The sequence below is a fragment of the Lagopus leucura genome, unplaced genomic scaffold (assembly GCF_019238085.1).
Source record: "Lagopus leucura isolate 7727_CA_CO unplaced genomic scaffold, USGS_WTPT01 Super-Scaffold_100024, whole genome shotgun sequence".
Classification (NCBI taxonomy): domain Eukaryota; kingdom Metazoa; phylum Chordata; class Aves; order Galliformes; family Phasianidae; genus Lagopus; species Lagopus leucura.
The window spans coordinates 5181775-5201286 of record NW_024962276.1 but is presented as its reverse complement, the minus strand read 5'-3'; the positions used below and the strand labels follow the sequence as shown (position 1 = coordinate 5201286).

Sequence of the window (19512 nt, the reverse complement as noted above, 5' to 3'; positions counted from 1 at the left end):
ATCCTTCTCCACGTGGCTGGGAAATGGGTGCTGGTGGGATGAGCTGGGGCAGGGGCAGCATAGCACATCCCAGAGTGCTGAACCACCTCTGAGGTTTTGTGTCAGGATCAAAGTCCAGGGGGCTCAGTGGTCTCCCTTCCCTCCCACCCTGGTAAAGGCACTTGGGCTTTGTCATTGCAGCTCTGTCTGTGCTGATATTCATCGCGCTGGCTCTGAACGGCTTTGGTGGGATGTGCATGACCTTCACATCACTCACGGTAAGCAAAGAGTTAACACCTGACTCCTGGTTTATTCCTTACCGTGGCTGGGAGCTGGGGTAGCAGGAAGGAGCAACGTGGATCTCTTGCCTGCAGCTTGATGAGCACATGGGTTTGCTTGGTACAAAGGGTCAGTCGCTCTTTTACCCGAAGGACTGGGTGTTAGTTGGTTACTCCAAGGCTGCTTTTCCCTTTACTTCCCCCCTTCTTGCAGTGGGGTAGCAGCTTCTTGTGAGTGCTTTTTGCATCCCTTCCCCAGGAGAATGGTGGTTCTCTGGCACAAAAGGGTGAAAGTCCCATCCAGGTTTCCTTAGAAATGCTGAGCCACTGAGTGAACTGGGCTCTGTCTGCCCAGCCATGCCAGTCAGCTCGGCCCATGGGTTGTGTTAGGAGCATAGGTCTACAACTGTCAGCTGGGGCTCTGTGTTTTGGGGTTCGTGTTGCCTGGAGATGGGAGCAGTATCGTTCTCCAAGTAGCTGCTTCATTTTCCACCTCATTACCTATGTCAATGAGGCTGAAAGAGGGCTGGGCAGAAAATCTCCTAGAAAACAGCCTGGGAAGCACTGGTTGAAAACTCTGATTTCAACTGCACTGCCTTAAGCTCTCGGTTAAAAGTTAAACTGCTAGTTAAGGTTACCTCTAATTTAACGTGGGTTAGGTGCCGGCTGACCTCCTGAGACCTCAACCTGGCAGGGGCTGTTTGCAGATCCCTGGGTGAACTGTGATGTTGCTGCTGCTGTTGCTTTTGTATTCAAAGCTTTCAAAACTGTGTGCAGATGTCAGTCTCTTGGACGTATGTAATGTTCTTCACTGGAAGCCTTGGCCATGCTCCCAGAGATCTGTGGGGCAAATGTCATCCTGCTTCAAATACAAGCAAGGAAGAGAGAAGCATACTGGTGCTACTGGGGGAGAGGACAGAATTCCCATCTCATGGTTGCCAGCAGTGCTTCTTGTCTCTCTGAGTGGTTTTTAATGGGTCACTGATTATTTTGGAGCCACTGGTGATGATGGAGGGCAGGGCAGAGACTAGACGTGCTGTTCTGTGGCTGTTTAGCAGCGGCAGAAATAAACAAAGCCACTTATTAACACCCTCATTAATGAGCCAGTTTCTCAGCTCTGAGGAAGTACATCTGCAGGAAAAAGGTGAAACCTTCCGAGAAGTGATCCAGGTTGCTGTCACGAGCTGCCTTCCATGGTGATATGGGGCTCTCCTGCAGGTCCCTTCCACCTGTGGCCTGTAGGGATGGAGTGTGGCGAGGGAGAGACATGGGGTTAGCAGGTTGCTGTGTAGAAGTGGCAGTGAGCACACGTCAGTGCCTGCTGCCAAGCAAGCTTGTGCTGGTTGATGCAGGTCCTGGCTGCTCGGTGTGCATGAGTCAAAGCAAGGTGACTTTGTCCTGCTAGCAATCTGGAGCACTCCAGGAAATGGGTGAAACACACTTGTGCTGTTCCCTGTCACCCCAGGGTGGTGAGAGCGGTGCGTGGCTGGGATGTTCCATGCGTGCAGTGGTTGGATGCTTTTTTTGAGTGCTGGGGACCTGTCTGCATGGCCACGGTGCGTTGTGATGGAGAATCCGACCCTCTGTGCTCCTGTAGGAATTGAGGGATAAATGGGATTGCTGAGGATTACAGTGTGGGACTGCAATCCATGATAGGTGTCTGTTGGGGTCGGAGGTGTTTTTGGCACTGAGTCCCCAGGGCTTGCTGACAGCACGTGGCATGCTGCAGGGGCGGGCTGCCTGCCGGGGAGGAGGGGGAGTGGTGATGTTCCTGCTTCTGGGAACAAGGTCAGGCTGTGCCTGCTGTTAAAATGCAGAGGGGAGCTTGCTGCCTCGTGACTTGCTCTTAGCCAATATACAGTGGAGATTGGAAATGGAAACAGATCCGTATTGGTGGCTTTGACAGCAACACAGGAATCTGGCACTGGTTCTGCTCCGAAGCTATTCCATGCAAAGAAATAAACATGTGTGATAAATTACCACAAAGAGCCTTTTATAGATTGTTTTCTGTCCTGTTTTCCTTTCAAAGAATTGCAGCTGCTTTGCTCTCATTTCTGCTACAAACAGCGCCCTGTAGTCAGAGCGGGGGGGGAGCATCTCTGAGTAGGAAATCTGCTCTGCTCAGAAATATTAGCAGCATTTAGGGCTCTGTGATCTTTTGTTTGTTGGAGAACGGGAACAGGAGTCTCCATATGTGTAGGACAAAGCAGGCAGTTTGAGGCTTTCCTGGAGAACATGTTTTTATTGTCTGTATTATTTCCAAATATACCCCCTGATAGGGAAGACAAAGCTTAGCTTGAATGGAAATGCCATTTCCAAGTCCAGTTCTCAGTCCCTTCATTTTTATTTATGGATTTTTTTTTCTTTCTTCTTCTCTTCTTTCAAACAGTCCCTGCAATAGGAGGGCAGCTGGTTTTGGTAATGCCACTGCCATGTTTTTTTTGTGGTGCTTTTTATATAGGGAGTGTGTCCAGGGAAAAGATGAAAACATATAAAACTAATTGGAGGTCTTATTATAGGGCAAATGAGGAGAAGTCATCTGCAAGAGGAAACGAGGAAGTGATTTTATCAGTTTGGGATTGCACACCTTTAGTAAAGGGCTCCAGGAAAAAACAGCTCTGGTGTGGCAAAATCAAGTATCTTTCAGACAAGGCACGAAGTTAATTATACCTGGAGTATTATTGACCTTTAAACAGAAGATGTAAGATGTTTCTTCATGGTAGGTCTTCCTGAATTGAGACACTCGTACCAGCATAGGCAGAAGTCAGTGGGGGAGTCAATTCTGGCCTGCAGGAATAAGGTCAGACTGAGGATCAGATCCTTCTGTTGGCAGAAGGCAAAGATCCTACTTGCTCTGTGGTTTGTGCGTTTGTTTTCTTTCTTTATTTTCTCATCCCCAGGGTTCATGTTTTTCCAGTGCTCGCTGCTATGCTGGAAATCTGGCTTAGAAAATACTGCCCGTTATTTTAGTAGCTGGTCTTCAGCCTGGACCCAGGCAGGCACTGCCAGTGCTAACACTAGCAGGCTGAGGGATTTTCTGTCCAGACCCAGGCTGTTTTTCCTTCCCTCTGTCCCTTCAGCTCTCAGGTTTCCTTTCCTCCTGAGTGCTCGGTGTTAGCAGTTGCACTTGATAAGATCTTATCCAGCCCACTGAATCTCCTTGTCCAATTTTCTTTAATCCGGCCACTTGCTTGCTGCCAAACAAGATTTTCCAAAGTCTCAAGCCTTTCTAGGACTTGTCCCCACCGAAGCAGAAGCAGATTTGGGTTTCCCAGAAGTAGCTGCTTGCTTTCGGGCTCTCTCTGGTTCTCTGGTACCCCCAGAGCTGGAGGACCCACCTGGGAGCTGCTCATCTGCTTATGGAAAAGGCTTTTTGTCATCTCTGAGACTTTGGGGAAGAGCAACCCGAGCCAAGAAGCAGCTGTGTTTGTGCAGCTCTCGCCCTGCTCGCAGCTCTCCAGCAGCAGCAGCTGTTTGTTGTAATTTCTGGAGGTTATTTTAGGTTTGGGGCATTCGAGATTACACAAACACCCTGCCTGGTGACAATGGCCAGTCCCTGCAACCTGCAGATATTTCATCCTGCAGATGCTCTTTTTCTGGGATGCATTGTTTTTTTTTTTTTAAGGCCAGCACTTCCAGGGAGGGATTTTCTATGCCTGGTAACAGAAATTTGGATCGTTCACCATTTCCTGCCTGCAGCTCCCAAAAGCAGCCTGCTGGCAGCGCTCCCGGGTGCGGGGATGTGGGGATGGGTGTGGGGTTCCTTGCTGCAGAGAAGTGCAGCGTTTTGCTGCCTCCGCCGTGCCCGCTTGGGGCTCAGTGTCTGCTGCTGCTGCTGTTCTCTGGCTGGGGTTATCCGAGGACCTGGAGGCTGTGCTGCATAGAAAGCTCTGCAGTGAGGCAGAGGGATGATAAACAGCCAGATGGATCCTCGAGTGTTCCTGTGCAGGAATACTTGTGCTGTAAACACGCCGGTCCCGCTGTGACACAAGCCAGATTCACTTGCCTTATATGCTGCTCCTGGAAAAGATGGATTTGTTTTCCAGCACCGAAATGAGAATGAGATGAGAGCATTTGCTTGCTCAGACTCAATCCAATATTCTCCAAATCATTTTGCTGTCTTGAAAACAGATGAAATGCCGTTTAGCTTTCAGTGCTTGAAGGCACCTGCAGTGTCCTTGGAGACCCCAAGGCTGACGTGGTAGTGATGCCTGAGTGGATCTGGGGACTCTGTGACCTGAAAGAGCAGGAAGGAGGCAACAAAATCTCACTTATACAGTCTGCCTGCATGGGGGAACCTGGCTGGTATTGGCAACGTAGCAGCAACACCATTCGTGTTGGTTCCTATTCCTTCTTGTTACAGCAGGAGCTTTCCGGTCCACTGCAAAGATTAAGTGCTGACCCAAGGTGTATAAACAAAACTGGCAGCCCAAGGTGTGTTATGGATTGTGCAGCTGTCACAGCCCATCTCTAGCAACTCTCAGCTAAAAGGAGAGTGATTGGCAGAGAACCTGAACATGGATTTTGGAGAGAAACAGAGGTGGTGGCTGTAACCTTGGGGAAGGGAACCTTTAAGGAAAGCGCAAGGACTGGAACAAAGGATCCTGTGCTAAAGGTGACCAATGCAAAGCATGCTGTCAGTCTGGAAGGAAGCAGTATTGTTAAGCACATAAATTGTGGGTTGTAGACATTCCCTGACACTGGAGATACCAATGCAACCTGCAGATCTTCATCCTGATGAGCTAAGGCATTCTTGAACAAAACTTGGTTTTTTTGGGTTCTGGTACCCAGTATTATTATCTCTGAATGCCAGCATCTTCTCAAGAGGTTTCTCCCCTCCTCTCACCCTCCCTTACCCAGGCAACAACCTGTTCCAACTGATATTTCTGTCCCCAGCTGCCCAACATGTTTGGTGACCTTCGTTCCACGTTCATTGCTCTAATGATTGGCTCCTATGCTTCCTCTGCTGTGACCTTTCCAGGAATCAAGGTGAGTCTGTGGAATTGTGACTCATGACCGGTGCTTTTTAGCTGGAGATTTGTACCATTTAGCAATGATGTCGAAAGAAAGAGGGATGAATTGTTAAAGCACTTCTTTACAGATGTGCTTTTGCAAGATTCAGTTCCTGTGTGTGTTTACAGACTTCCAAATTTTCTGCTCTTACAGCCAAAATCATACTTCTTTCTGCTTTCTAGGTTATATATGACTTTGGGGTCTCCTTCATCCTTATTCTGCTCGTCTGGGCAAGCTGTGCAGGACTAGTTTTCCTCAACTGCTTCTTCAACTGGCCACTGGAGCCCTTCCCAGGACCAGAAGACATGGACTATACGTAAGCATCAACTAGATGAGCCCTGGGGGCTAATCTTCCTCACAGCCAATATAGAAGAGCGGGCAGGGAATTCCCTTACATGTTGCTTATTGCTGCCAGTTCTTCCAAGGGTGAGGATTTATGTCTCACATTAGCTTTATATCTTGATTGGTGAATACCTGTGAAAAGTTTTACCTTCCAAAGCATTGGAACCATGAAGGAGAACGATGATGTGCCTGTAACAATAAGCATTCCTATACTGATTTGTGCCAAAGTGGTCCAGGTACATCTGTCTGATCTGGATCCAAATGACTTGTGGGTTTGTAGGTGGAAACCTAGTGCCTTGCATCCCCCCACACTCTGATTCCCACAACTCTGCTGCCTCTAACTCCCACCCTGTGTTGCAGCCCTCGTTCTCTTTACTGCCCAACAGGGTGAAAATAAAGTTCAGCTGGCTGGGATTTGACCACAAGATCACCGGGAAGCAGTTCTACAAGCAAGTCACAACCGTGGGACGCCGACTGAGCGTGGGGAGCTCCATGAAGGGCCCCAAAGAGTCAGCAGCCTTGCAAGAGAACAACAAGCTCTGCCTGTCCACGGTGGACCTTGAAGTGAAGTGCCAGCCTGACAGCACAGGTGTGGTTCACCACGTGCCCTGGGGGATGCTGGTGCTGTGCTCCAGGCCTGTTTACATGAGGAAGAGTGATACATGTTCTGTATGTTGCCAGGGCCAAGCTGTGCAAGGGCACAGCTATATAGAGAAGAATTCAGTTATATAAGGAATCCTGCTCATGTATACCTGCTAAACTATGCTGTTGCCAGGTGTGGATGACCACATGGGTAATGGTGTGGCCACAGGGCAGCACATTTGGTCACTGTTGCCTCTTAGACAGGCTGCTGCCACCTCTCAGCCTTCCCTCCTCAGGGATATGGCAGAAGGAAATGGCTTGAAGTTTCCTATTGCTTTGCTCACCAGAATTGGGTGAGACTTACCTTGCTGCAGTTTTTGGTGACCAAACTCCCAACATCTATCACTATTCAGTAAGGAAGTTTGTAAGACAGCAGACAGTTGCTCTCAGTGGATTTGGGGGCTGCCACTGGCACCAAGCTGGGATGATTGGCCAGAAGGCCTGCTAACCCAAGATCTGCAGCCTCTTCTGAAGTCATGCCTGTCTATAAGACCACGCTGCCTTTTTCAAAGACTCTGTTTTTCCTTCTGTAGCTTCTCCTTCCTTCATGAAGAGTGTCTTCAGCCCCATCTTGTTGCTCAGCCTTATCACCATGTGTGTCACTCAGCTGCGGCTCATCTTCTACATGGGGGCCATGAACACCATCCTTGAGTTTCTGTCCGGAGATGAAAGCCAAGGTAGGGTGACCTGAAGACTTTAATCTGCTTCCTTGGAACTGGGTGCTGACCCAGACTCGATCCTTCCCAGAGGTCAACATGACTGATTACTCAGCAAACACACCACCTACAGCAATTACTGGTGCGGTGACTGCTGCTGGTAGGGTCCAGTGGAAGGCTGGAGCTGGCCCAGGGCAGAGGGACACAGTGGACACTTGAATGTCAATCTAATTTTAGCCCAGTGTCTGTTAAACACTATTCCATGATATTCCTTCTGATAGCTTGTTGAAATGCCCTCTCAGGGTGAACTGTGGCTTTTTTTTTTTTAATTGGGAAACCTATTTCATTAGGTATTTGCTTTACTTATCCTAAGCAAACACGGCATACAGAGCAGCTGACTGTATGACCATTGGCTGGGCTGGGTGTCTGGTCCCAGCAGCAGGGTGGGAGAAGTGAAGTCATGGCTGTTTTGTGCAGCCTGTGTGTGTGGGGAGGCTCAGGGTTGCTCGCTGTGCTGGACTTGTATTTATAGCTCTGATTCAGTACATGGAGCAAACAGGAAAGAGTACGTTAGTTTACTGTTGTTGGAAATACAGAGGATTGCAAAACAAGACTTAGCTTTTTTTCTCTTTTTTTTTTTGTCCTTTGTAGTAAGATCCAGTTTGAACTTGTTAAATCTGGATTGCATGAAGCTGATAAATCAAGAGGCACTCCTCTGAAAACAGGAGTGAGCTCTGGGGGAGGGAAGGAAACTCCAGGCCCTGGCATTCCCTGAATTGCTTTGTTTGAGCGTTTGACAGCCTGCAGCATTCAGCTCTTTATCTCCTGGCTCAAGAGCCAGTTCAGGCATTAAACAGTAAACAGGACAAACTTCATGCTGCCTACCTTTCTCAGCACAGCTCAGTTTTCTGCTTACCTTGTAATTCTTGTACTGTGATTTTTTTTTTTCTTTTTTTTTTCCCCCTGGTTTGCTCTAGTTATTTCCTCTCCCCCTTCCCAGTATTTTAAGATTAATATCAATTTATGCTGCCAATTCTGTTTCAATCAAGTTCTGTGCTTTTTTTTTTTTTTAAAAAAAAAAAAAGAACTTGTATCTATTGGGTGAATTGTTTTTCTGTGCCACCTTAGAGATTTCTTCCCATTCTCTCCTTCCTCCCCCAAATGCAGCCTGGGCTCGCAGTGCAATCCACTGTCTTGGTGTTTCCATGGCACCAGCAAAACAGTGGTTTTGTCTGGTCACAGCAGTGTTAGGCTGTGAGAGCCATTCCAAGATGCGTGCAGATCTCTAGAAATGTAATCCATGCCCATCAGGAGAGGATGGGATGCTGCTCCCTCGGATTCCTTGTTTGTGCATCGTTTACTTGTTTGCTCAGAGCTCCCCACCTGCAGTACTCAGCAAGGGAAGGAAAGAGCTGTCAGTGTTGTTAGGTCGAAGAAAACTGCAATATACCCAGGAGAGAAGGATTTGAGGGAAATCAGAGAGCATGAAGTCTTGAAGCTGCAGTGAAGCACTGGAAGTTCTGCTTCTCATACATCTCATACTGTGAAACATTGAGGTGGAAAAGCAGTCAGTGTGTGGCTCCTTGTCTTCTGGAAACCCCCAAAAAGGTGGAGGGGAGAAGCTAGAGAACACAGAAACTCTCTAAATAACCATGTAACTGTACCATGGGAAGGCAGGAGAGAGGAGACCTGTTGTTTGAGACTTCTAATTTGGCTTTGCCTTCTATAAATCGTCACCTCGCTTCCGAATCTGGTTGTACTTGGAGACCTTGGGAAGAACCAGGACAGGCTGGAAAACTTGGCTGTATTGCTCAGGGCAGTTTGACGTAATGACTTACAGAACAGTGGGTATAAAGGGTTGTGCCCGTGTCTGCAACCTTTTGTTTGCTCTGCTTCTGCTGTACCTGCTGGTGTTTGCTTCATATTTTTTCCTTCTTAGGAAGTGACAGTTTTTATGATAGATAAATTGAGGAGATTGTTCCTATAGGACCTCTTCTCTTGCTGTCCCCATAAACTTTGTTCCCTGCTTGAAGCTGGCTTCTGCTCCCACTGTTTAGATCCTAAGATTAAGTGTTCGGAGTAGCAAGAGAAACAAAAGTTGACAGCATGGCTTGCTTCTTACCCTCTGTTAAAAAATAACCGTGCAAGAGCAAATCAGCTTTCTGAGTGTTTGTAGAGGGTGATGCCACCTGTTTCTTTTGGCTCTAGCAGATGGGATGTGGGGCCACATCAGGGCTTGCTTGTGCAGAGGTAATGGGGACAGGAATGTGAGTTCAGAGGCTGGAGCTGGAAGTTCTTCTTAGTTTCCCAGCCAGCAACTGGAGCCAGGAAGGGATCATCTGGTGCCATGCCTGGCACTACAAGGCAGCCCTGCTGGGGTTTGCTATGACTGCATAGGAGAGGAAGGCTTCTTGGAAACCTCTCTCCCAACACCGCCTTGATTTTGGGACTTCATGGCTGTACTGCTTTGAGAGCCTCAGCGATGCATTGGAGGGGTAAACTGAAATTCTTCTTGGCTGCTTTTGCTTACAGTGCTGTAATTCGTGAGCGCTCTGTGCTGAGATAGTCAGTTTTGGAATCACATCCTTATTTCAGAGCTGTGGTACACTGACTCACCAGCCCTTCTGTGTGATGCCTGCAGATCCATCGTGTGGGCTGCAGAGAGGAAGTGGGAAAAGCACTGTGGGGTGGGGGAGCTGTCTGATAACAGGAGGGGGGAGGTTTCTTCTAAGTCTGCTGGCATCAGCTTTCCCCTGGAGAGCCATGTAGACATTATTCCTATGTTTAATACGCAGGGAATTGTTATCAGTTGGAAATTTTAATGATTGCTCACAGATGCTGTGTTACTTGCTGCTGATTTCCTCCCGTAGAGGCACTTCCTAACCAATCCATTCTTCACAAAATGGCATAGATTTCACCTTCCCAGCATGGCTTGTCCTTGCATCTTCTGCAGATCAGAAGCTCCAGCATCTGGTGCTCCCTGCCAGGCAGCAGAGGAGATGACTAAGGCAGGGATGCTGTGCAGGATGCATCACTTGCAGAACTTTCCCTGCTGCTCCTACCAACAGAAACCTCACTGGCACAAGGCAGTTTTTTGGGTGCCCCTGCTAGTCCTGCCTGCTGTTGGGCTGATGCTCCTCTAAAAATACAACAGAAGGAGGACTTCTGCATCCCAGCTGCTTTCAGCCCTGCAGGTTAATCTGCGAGTACACAGAATCTGGGCTTCTAGCAGGAAAGGTGAACAGTGAGGAGGAAGTTTCTTTTCTTTTGTCTTTGTTTTCCTGTTACTGATGGTTTATCCCTTGAACTGACACCCTTAGCACCTTTATTTTTTTTTCCCCTGCAGTGAGTCTCTACACTTCCATTTTTGGGGTACTGCAACTGCTGTGCCTGCTGACAGCGCCTGTGATTGGGTACATCATGGACTGGAGGCTGAAAGAATGCGATGATGGCTCTGAAGATAATGAGGAGAGCAACGCTGAGCAGTGAGTAGTGAGCACCATGCAGGGCATACAGCCACGTAGTAGGCCTCCTCTTCTGAAGAAATGTAGAAGAAAAGGATATTGGTTCACCAATATAGAAAAGAAAGCTTGAAGGAAGACTTGATAATTGCAAGGAGGAAGGGACTGCATCTTCCGAGTTTGCTAAGATCAGTTAAATTGTAGCACAGAGATTCAGACTTTTTTTCTAGTATAACAGCAGCAGCACTGAAATAATTGCCATTTGTTCCTTACTTTTCACCGATGGAGATCCTTTTGTCTCCATAGCCAGACCTGTAGACAAAGTGGTTTAGATAGCAAGATTCATGTTATATCAACTGTGAGTTTCAGCAGCTGCTGAAAGTGCTTTTCCTAATGCAGGTTTTGTTATTCTTCCAGAGGTGACAAGAAAAAGAAAAAACGTGACCGTCAGATCCAGAAAATCACCAACGCCACCAATGCCTTTGCATTCACAAATGTCCTGCTGGTTGGATTTGGGGTCACCTGTCTCATTCCCAATCTACAGCTGCAGGTGAATAGGTCAAATGGAGGTGTGCTGGAGGGGCTGGTGGCAGGGGTCCTGCCAAAATGCCAGGCACGGTGATGCTGGGATAGCTGGCAAACCAGCAGAACCAGCTGATGGCAGGAGGGTGTTCTGGCACTGCTGGGAGATCTCTGTGCTGCTTTGGGATCCCTGGCCTTAAAACTGAAACAAATAGCACCATTCAGTTGACACATCGTGAAGTAACCTAGAGAAGTTAGTGTAGTTAAAATGGCAGAGTTGATCTGTGGTTTGTACATAGAATTTGTGCAGCTGAGCTCTGTAACTACACATACTTCCCTATTGAGGTGCTCTTAGCAGTGCCTGTGCTTTTGACCTGGGCTTGATTTAAGCTGCTGACTGTGACACCAGTATATACAGCAGGTTATTTCTGCGTCAAATGCTGTGCCCAATGGTACCAGTGGGATTATAAACCTGTTATAATATTTATTTTGTGACACCACCTGCTTTTGGCAGATGAGTTCAGTGGTTTTTATACTATCCCTAGACGTGCCCTGGTGACGTAAGCAAACGCATGTCGTTTGTTCATATTTGCATGTTGTCTGCAATAACTTGTGGAAATTTAACTAAATTGGACATAAGTTCAGAATGTTGTGACCCCTGCTACTGTTTCTTGGGTATGTGTCCTTGAAACAGTGCCATCTACAAAAGAAAGAGGTCTTATGCTCTCTGAGGTTAACCATACACGACATGTCAGCACAGTAAGGAACAACGCTGCTTTTAGAGATGAATACGAGTTATTTCCTTGTGCCGGTGTTCAGGTTTGGGCTCTGGCTGCTCAGGTCTGCCTATGTGCTAGAAAGGAGAGTGCCTTTTAGGAATGGTTGTGTGTTGGGGTCTGATACCCCTTGGCATCTAGCACTTGACATTTTATTCTTGTCTTTGCAGATTCTTTCCTTCATATTGCACACAATTGTGAGAGGATTTATCCACTCAGCAGTGGGAGGCCTCTATGCAGCTGTGTAAGTTTCTGCTTACTTATAATATGAGGCTGGACAGATAAACTGGTTTGAGGTGATAAGAAGTCCTGGTGAGAGGGAGATCAGGAATTAAAGTCTGTCAGAGGGGAAAAATAATGCAGTTTTTATTCCCTGTCCCTGCTGGGTATGATAGCAGCTGGACTGAAGTCCTGGCTGTTACATTCCTTCTTTGGAAACTGATAACCCCTTTGGCATAACTGCTGCCAGGACAGAGGCATAACGTATGGGTTGTGCAGGTGAGACTCAGCCATTGGCACTAGGGTTATACAGTAAGAGCTCAAGGCTTTTTTTGTTATAATGGGTAGCTGTGTGTATGTGTCTGGGTAAAGCACTGTGAATCATTAACATAATTGAGCATATTGCTGCTGGTCTGCTCTGAAATTGCACTAGTAAAGCATTGCCCAATTAGTGAGGCATACTCCCTTTCCCAGGTGGATCATCCATCCTGCTTCCAACTTATCAAAGCTATCGACAGCTGGATCTAAATACTCTCTTCCTTAGTAAGCAATGTTTTTCACTTTGAAAACAGATCTGCCTCTCTGTCCTGAGCTGCTGGGCAGAAAACAGGAAGAAACTGTTGGCTTTCAGAGGATCACAGAGTGGTTGAGGTGGGAAGGGACCTCTCAGTACCATCTAATCCAACCTCCTGCTCAAGCAGGGTTAGCTAGAGCAGGTTGTCCAGCCCTGTGTCCACTTGGGTTTCGAATATCTCTATGGATGGAGGCTCCACAGACTCCTTCTGTGAAAGGTTTTGGTCTCAGTGCCTGTGTATTCCAGATTCAAAACCAATATCAAATCAAAAACATGCAAACTTTGGTTCTATGGCAGCTGGAAGCAAAATGTTTCTGTCCTCGTGGTAAATGTTGTTGTAGATATCAGCTTGCTTATAAGCTAAACTTCTCTGACCATTGCGGCTCTTTCCAACTTCTTTATTTTTGGTTTCAATTTGACTTGTTTGAATACTGGAAAGTTGTGATTGGCTTTTTTCTTTCCAACCTGACTTTTTCTGAACACTGGTCAGTTCTGAAAAGAGACAGATGTTAGACTGCTCCTAAGATTTATTTTTCCATTAGTAGTATCTGATATTCAGCACTTTCCAATGAGCAGTGTTGTTTAATTTGACATGGGATCAGACTTGTCCTCTAAAAAGGAAAACACACAGTAACCTGTTGTGCAGGTTTCACTCACTTCTAAATGGGGCGAATTGCTGTGGCCAGATGAAAATGATTGCATAGCTGCTAATGCTGTCATCTGGATAAAGAGGCCCTGCTTTTAACTAGTAAATGTCAACACTGTTTTCCCTTTGCAATAGGAGTAGTTGTACAAGCACTTCCATCTGTCTTATGGTACAACAAAACAAGTGCTAGATCTGGTATTTCTTAAGTTTTTGAATTCAGGATGAGGATTGTCTGGAAAGAAGGCAGCTGTTCCATCACCAGGTGTGCTCTGATCTAGAGAGGTAGCTAAGAGGTAGCTGTATATAAGTTCAGGAGAGAAAAGTTCTTCATGTTATGCCTCTCTTGGGACTGTGTTCTATTGTGCTAGTCTACTGGGAGTGCAACCTGAGCTGGGCGTTGTGAGCAGTCAAGGTGACATATAATAATGCTATTGCTTTTTCTGTTGACAGATACCCCTCTACTCAGTTTGGTAGCTTGACAGGGTTGCAGTCGTTGATCAGTGCCCTTTTTGCCCTTCTGCAGCAGCCTCTGTTTATGGCAGTAACAGGACCTCTGGAAGGAGACCCTCTCTGGGCAAGTTATTCTTAAATATAATATGCAGTTCCAGTTGGTGAAGATGACTTGGGTTCATTTCTCTGAAAACAAAATCACCCCTGTGCGTGGACCAAGGTTATAAACAGCAGGGAGTGTAGTGTCCCTCAGTCTGCTGTTACCTTGGTGCTGTCCAAGAGACCCTTTCCTGTGTGAGTAATGAGGCCCTGGGAGGGAATGGCATTAACCCTTCTCTGGTGTGTGGGAAGGGAGAAGGCTGCTGTTTATTTCCTTGCAAGCAGTTTGCACAGGAGGTCAAAATCTGTAAGGTAAAAATGAGTTAATTTGTCTGGCCCTCAAATGCAGTAGAAATTCGCTATTCTCTTGATAACAATAAACTCTAATGATCAGTAAATTTTGGCTTCTTGATGCTAATGTTGGGAAAGCCAAGTGGCTTTTGAGGGTAGGACAAATGTGTGGTGTATTGCTGAGAGTCTGGGCAGCTCACTGACACTAATGTGTCAGTTTTCTGGAGAGTCTTGATCTCTAGGCTGCATGTGCCTACATCTGCTCTCCAGCAACACATGGCTCAGTGATGCTGGTGGAAAAGAAACGCACCTTGAGCAGCCCTACCTGTTGTGTGCAACAAGAGACTCTTGCAGCCGAGATCCAGAGCAGTGAACTCTTGCATTATTTAATTTATATGCTCTGGGCACCCAGAGTATAAATAAAAATACAAAGGATGTTGTTGCCAATACAGAGAGCAGGGCGTCTCCTGGTTTGCCTGTAGCTGAGTGACGTGAGCTGGGTTCTGACACCTGGGCATGCATGACTTGGTTGTTGTTTTAACCTGTCTGTTTTGTCTATCTTCCTGCAGGTGAACGTTGGCTTGCTTGGTTTGAGCTTACTGGGTTTCTGCCTTCCGATCTACCTGGTCTGCTACAGACGCAGCCTAGAAAGAGAAAGAAAACAGAAGATTGAGGATTCCAAACTCTTCCTCAAAATCAATGGCACTCCCAATGAGGAAGCCTTTGTTTAAACTGGTGCTTCAAATGCAGCCTCCCCTGTACAGGTTCCTACCATATCCGTGGGTTCTACCTGTGGTGTAGGCCAGGCTTTTTCTCTCCTGGCTCTGTTCATCACTGGAGTGAGGGCTGGACATCATGACTGAGCTTTCCTCAGATATATGGCAGGAGGAGACTTCACACTCCTTACTCCAGAACACAAGACTTTTTACAAAGGCCACACATATTGTGTCTTAAATTACCCCCTGATCACACTCTCCAGCTGCAGAGGCTCTGCATAGGAAACTGAGAAGGAAGAGATGGATGGGGGAAGAGGGAAGAAAGACCTTAATTTGAATTTGCAAATGTAACATGCTTGAAGTCTCCCTCCTCTTCTCCCAACCTTGGCTGACTGTCTCAGATGTAAGTTGCACTCTCCTCTTTTCCTGAGGCTTCATAATGGTCTTTCTGCTTGATATGTAGCTGAACTCAGCAGTTTTACTGCCTACCCAGAGGTATCCCAGACTGTTTCTGAGGCAGGGAAGGGGATTTATTCCTTCATATGTAAGCACGGCTTCAGTGTATTGCTAAATGTTGGCTGCTGGCACTGACAGCTCCCCAGTGTTTTATTACTACAATGACACAGACTGTGAGCAATGGATCTGCCTTCCACACAGAAATGAAGAGCCTACTGAACTGTTCTTGGTCCTACACCAAGCCTTCAAAGGCCTGGTATTCCTCTCTTCCCGGCCTGTAAGCCACCTGTACACGTTGTAAACTGCCTGCAGTCCTGGAACTGTTGAGATAGGAATTGGATCTTGTTTACCGATGAAGTGCTTTTGAGACTTGTTGCCTTTTGCCTCTTCCTCCCTCCAACGTGACTCCAGCAGGGGAGCAGCAGCATGTATTTCCTGAAGTGGAGAAGCTTCTTGAAGCCGGTTCTGGGGCTCCAAATACCTTGGTGTTCACTTGTCGTAAGCTGACTTCTTGTTGAGAAGAGTCAAGAGTGCAGCACACTCCTTGTGTTTGGTAACTGGATCCTGTGGATGTATGGCAGGGTGATGTGGCAAAGTAATTCTTCCTCTAGCCATAGCTTATCTATGTTGTTCTGACACAGGCTCCAAGCTGCTGAACACCAGGTTACTCTGACTGACCAAAAAGCTGCTGGTTTGGCTGTGTTAAAAGCCTTCTATGTTGTCGGTGCTCTGTCTGGACAGAGTGCATGGTGACCGATTGTATGGTGAAGCTGACTTGTAGAGCAATACATGTGGGTAAAGGTGCCCCAGGGCCCATCCGCCATAGAAGGAATACAAAGGGAATTCTTAACCCGCTTATTTTTATAATGGTTTTCCTAGGCCTTGCCTAAAGTAGACATTCCTCCCTTTCACCTTCTCCTCGAGGTCAGCAGCTCAGCCTCGGTATCTTGTGACTCACGTTAGCCACCACACGTTGCGTGCAGCACTGCAGTGGCTGAACTAGTGACTGCAGGGAAGTTGGCGGGGAGAAATAAATCAATGATGAAGGTGGAGTGTCTTCTGAACTGCCAACTCCGGGTTACTGGGATGATGGGCTGTGTGGGACGGCAGCGCCATCTTGAGTCGCTGCCCTTGGCCACCCGGTGGCAGTTCAGTTGGTGTTCCACTCACAGTACCTTTTAGTCTCCAATAACTTATTAGGAAATGAGTTGCCACTTGAACATTTTACACATCTGTGGATTATTTTTTTTTTAACATGTTGCCTTTATTAAATGTGTTTGTTCCAAGGCAGCCTTATTGCCTGCTGTCAACACTACGCTGTTCCGAAGATTTTCATTTTTCTGTTGGCCTCTAGCTTTGGTGATGATTTGCCCACGTTCCCAGCTTTACACCCTTTGTGTTGAGTGATGATGGAGGCAGCCTTTTGGTTTGATTTCCTCTTCTCCTGCTACAAGCCCAGAGACCCACCAGCACTAGTACAGCTTTGCTAATTTCCAGAAGGTTTTTGCAGGTTTCTGCATTCTGTATTATTACACTTCCTTCTTCTAAAAACATGGAAAAGATTTCTACTTTTGCTCCAAGATATTTTACATGACAATGATATTGCATATCTTTGTTTTTTTCTTGTCAAAAAGCTCTCAGACAGGTGAGCAATTCTGAGCTGCATCCTTAAGTAGACAGATTGGAAGGACGGCTGTGTGCTAACTCAGCAGCAGCTCCTGTTCAAAATAATGAACATGATATCTTCCACTTGAATTCCTGACATAAATGCTTCTGCAAAATAGAGAAGTACAGAGAGTGACACATTTTCATGAGGGCACAGTGGAGATGCAGCTGCCTTTGAAGTGCGTGTAGCTAAGTTAAACACAGAGCACCCTTTTATTCCTGCCATCTACCTCCCTACTGCAGTTCTCAGTTCCTGCCCTTTATTAGGGAAACTGTCTAATCTGATATTGTTTCATCTGATAAAACATTGGGTATATGTGGTTGTTGTCTCTGCTGATGTGTCACAGTGTGTAGAAGCTGCCGGTCAGCTGTGAAGAATAGAGCTCATGCCTTTGAGTTGTGTGTTTTTTAGACTGTGTTTTAGACAAAGAGTAAAGTGTGCCTTTGGCTTGCAGTTTTAAGGACAGGTGGGTACACAATGAATTTTAGCTGTTAGGGTTAAGCAGACTAATGGGAGTGCTTTGTCACGGCAGCCCAAAGTCAATCGGTGAAATTTATTGCTGTAGAACGTGATAGAGAACAGATTATTATTATTTAAACACAAGGGACTCGTTAAACAATGGCTTGATGCATCCAGTAACTCAGGGAGATTTTAGTTGCTGTAAATAAGAAAGTTACACCAAGAAAAGATTAATCTTCTTCTGCGCACTCCGTCTCCAAGAACATGTGATCAAAGATTGAGGAAAATATACGCTGGGCTGGGTGGAATGCTGATCTGACCTCGTGGGGTTTAATTGACTGACAATTGTGAACTGAATTTTAAGATCAGTCTCAAACTTATCTACAAATCTGTATCTGCATGTAAGATGTGCACCAACTGTGCTAATTGCGGCGTAATTGCTTAAATGCTGAACCTTATGTAGGCGTGGGCAAGAAGATGAAGTATTCTGGCTTCAGCCTTTTCTAGACATTGCCTTGGATGCTACAGAAACAAACACTGTTGAGATGGTCCTGTTAAATATGATTGTTCAGGGGTAGTTTGCCTTGCTCTTTGACGCCTGTGGAAATGTAACTGCAAATTCCTTACATTTGGAATGGAAAACAGCATCGCTGCTGCCTAGCCAAGTGATGCAGGACTAAGAAAATTCCCAGTGCACTTCTTGGTGTGCATGAGCCACCCCTGTTGAAAAAAATAAAAGGACAACCAAACACATTAATTAGATCAATAATGCATTTGCCTGTAATTCCCAAATGCATATCAACATGTGTTATTCCTAAAGGCTAGAATGCCTTGTTGAATAGGCATCCGACCTATTCATAGGAATAGGTTGTTGAATTGTGGTGGTTTTTTTTTTTTTTTTTTTTTTTTTTCTTCACCTCACTTCTATTAGAAATGTGAAGGAATGGGCCTGGAAAAAGCTTCATCTTCTCAACAGAAGCATCCCCAGGTGAATGTAATGAAGCAGAAATGTGATCTGTGGGTGCCTGCTGTTTGTAGGAGCCTTCCATCAGGGATGTTACTGTGTGGAGGTGGTGGCACCTATAAATGCCATTCACTTACCCCTGGTCTCTGGAAACTCACACATTTAATGTTTTGGGTTTTGTTTGTTTGTTTGTTTTTAAGAGAAACTGAATGGGGAAGGAAGGGCAATAGATTTCTCCTTCCCCTAATTTGTCAGTACCTAAGCCTCATCAAGAGTCTCCACAGTTGTAATGCAGCAGTGCTATTGCAGAGAAAACCTGTGCTGTTTTTTTTCTTGTTTGGAGACCTGTAACAATATTCAGTTATAGTCAGAGTATCTGGATCCTTAAGATGTAACTGGATATGGATATAGATGAAAATATCTTGCAGACAGTCCAACTTAACAGCAAAGCTACAGCAAGAGATGCAATAATATTCAGCTCTCACAACAAAGCCCAGCCAATATCCTCTGTCTGCAAAGGAAACATGTAGGATAATGAGTTCTTGTTTTTTTTCTTTAACCAAGACAGTAGATCACTAAAATGTTTGCAAGTAGGAGATTTCCCTTTTCACAGGCTGATGGATTGGAAATATGCCGTAAAATATAAAGCAGATACTGCAGGGGAAAAACAATGGCATCTTAAAAACTGCAAGTTCTGTTGTTCTGTTGTTCCCTTTGAGTGCTTTCTTTTTTAAAATGTTATTTTCCTGCATCTGCAGAGCTTTTGCTCTTCCCCTACCTCTTTGTTCAGAAATGCATAGTTCTGCATAATACAAGCTAATATCACACTAGAACTCCAAAAAACAATAGAAATAAAGCCACTCGGGATAACGCTTCACCATCATCACCTTTGGAAATAGCTCAAATAGTGCTGTGTTCTGTAGGTGCAGTCTGTCATGTTAACTATAACCCCACAGCTCCTTCTTTTTCTGCCTGTGCAGCTCTGCCTGTTGTGCAATCTGTTTTTATCAGGTGTCATGCTGTCATCCTCCTCTTCCTCATGCCTGCCACTCCCTTATTACTCCTGGAATAACCCACTTACTCAGAATCCTCCTCCCGTTGCCATGATTTTTGTTACATAGCCTGTTTGTCAGCACTGAGATGTAAGCACTCTGTGGCAGGCCGGTGTCACCTTTTACGTGTCTGTAAGGTGATGTGCGTTCTCACAGTGCTATCTACAAATAAATGTGGTATTAAGTTAATCATTAGTTTTCCTTCTGAGGCTGGGCATCCTGAAAGCATCTCTTGCTTCCTAACAAGCCTA

At 46.0% G+C, this 19512-nt stretch overlaps 1 protein-coding gene across 2 annotated transcripts in view; it reads left to right on the top strand.

The window, feature by feature from the left end:
• The window catches only part of SLC43A2 (solute carrier family 43 member 2), a 29092-nt gene extending 9642 nt beyond the window's left edge, over positions 1–19450 (top strand). Inside the window, exons 5-14 of one of the 2 annotated variants that reach the window (XM_042879495.1) lie at positions 181–257; positions 5154–5246; positions 5453–5586; positions 5999–6201; positions 6788–6931; positions 10257–10395; positions 10789–10921; positions 11840–11913; positions 13559–13682; positions 14518–19450. In XM_042879495.1, coding sequence (XP_042735429.1) covers positions 181–257; positions 5154–5246; positions 5453–5586; positions 5999–6201; positions 6788–6931; positions 10257–10395; positions 10789–10921; positions 11840–11913; positions 13559–13682; positions 14518–14679 — 1283 coding nt within the window. In that variant the 3' untranslated portion in view covers positions 14680–19450. The remainder of the gene's footprint in view (positions 1–180; positions 258–5153; positions 5247–5452; positions 5587–5998; positions 6202–6787; positions 6932–10256; positions 10396–10788; positions 10922–11839; positions 11914–13558; positions 13683–14517) is intronic. The other variant, XM_042879497.1, reaches the window with a different exon arrangement.
• The last annotated feature ends 62 nt before the right edge of the window (positions 19451–19512 follow it).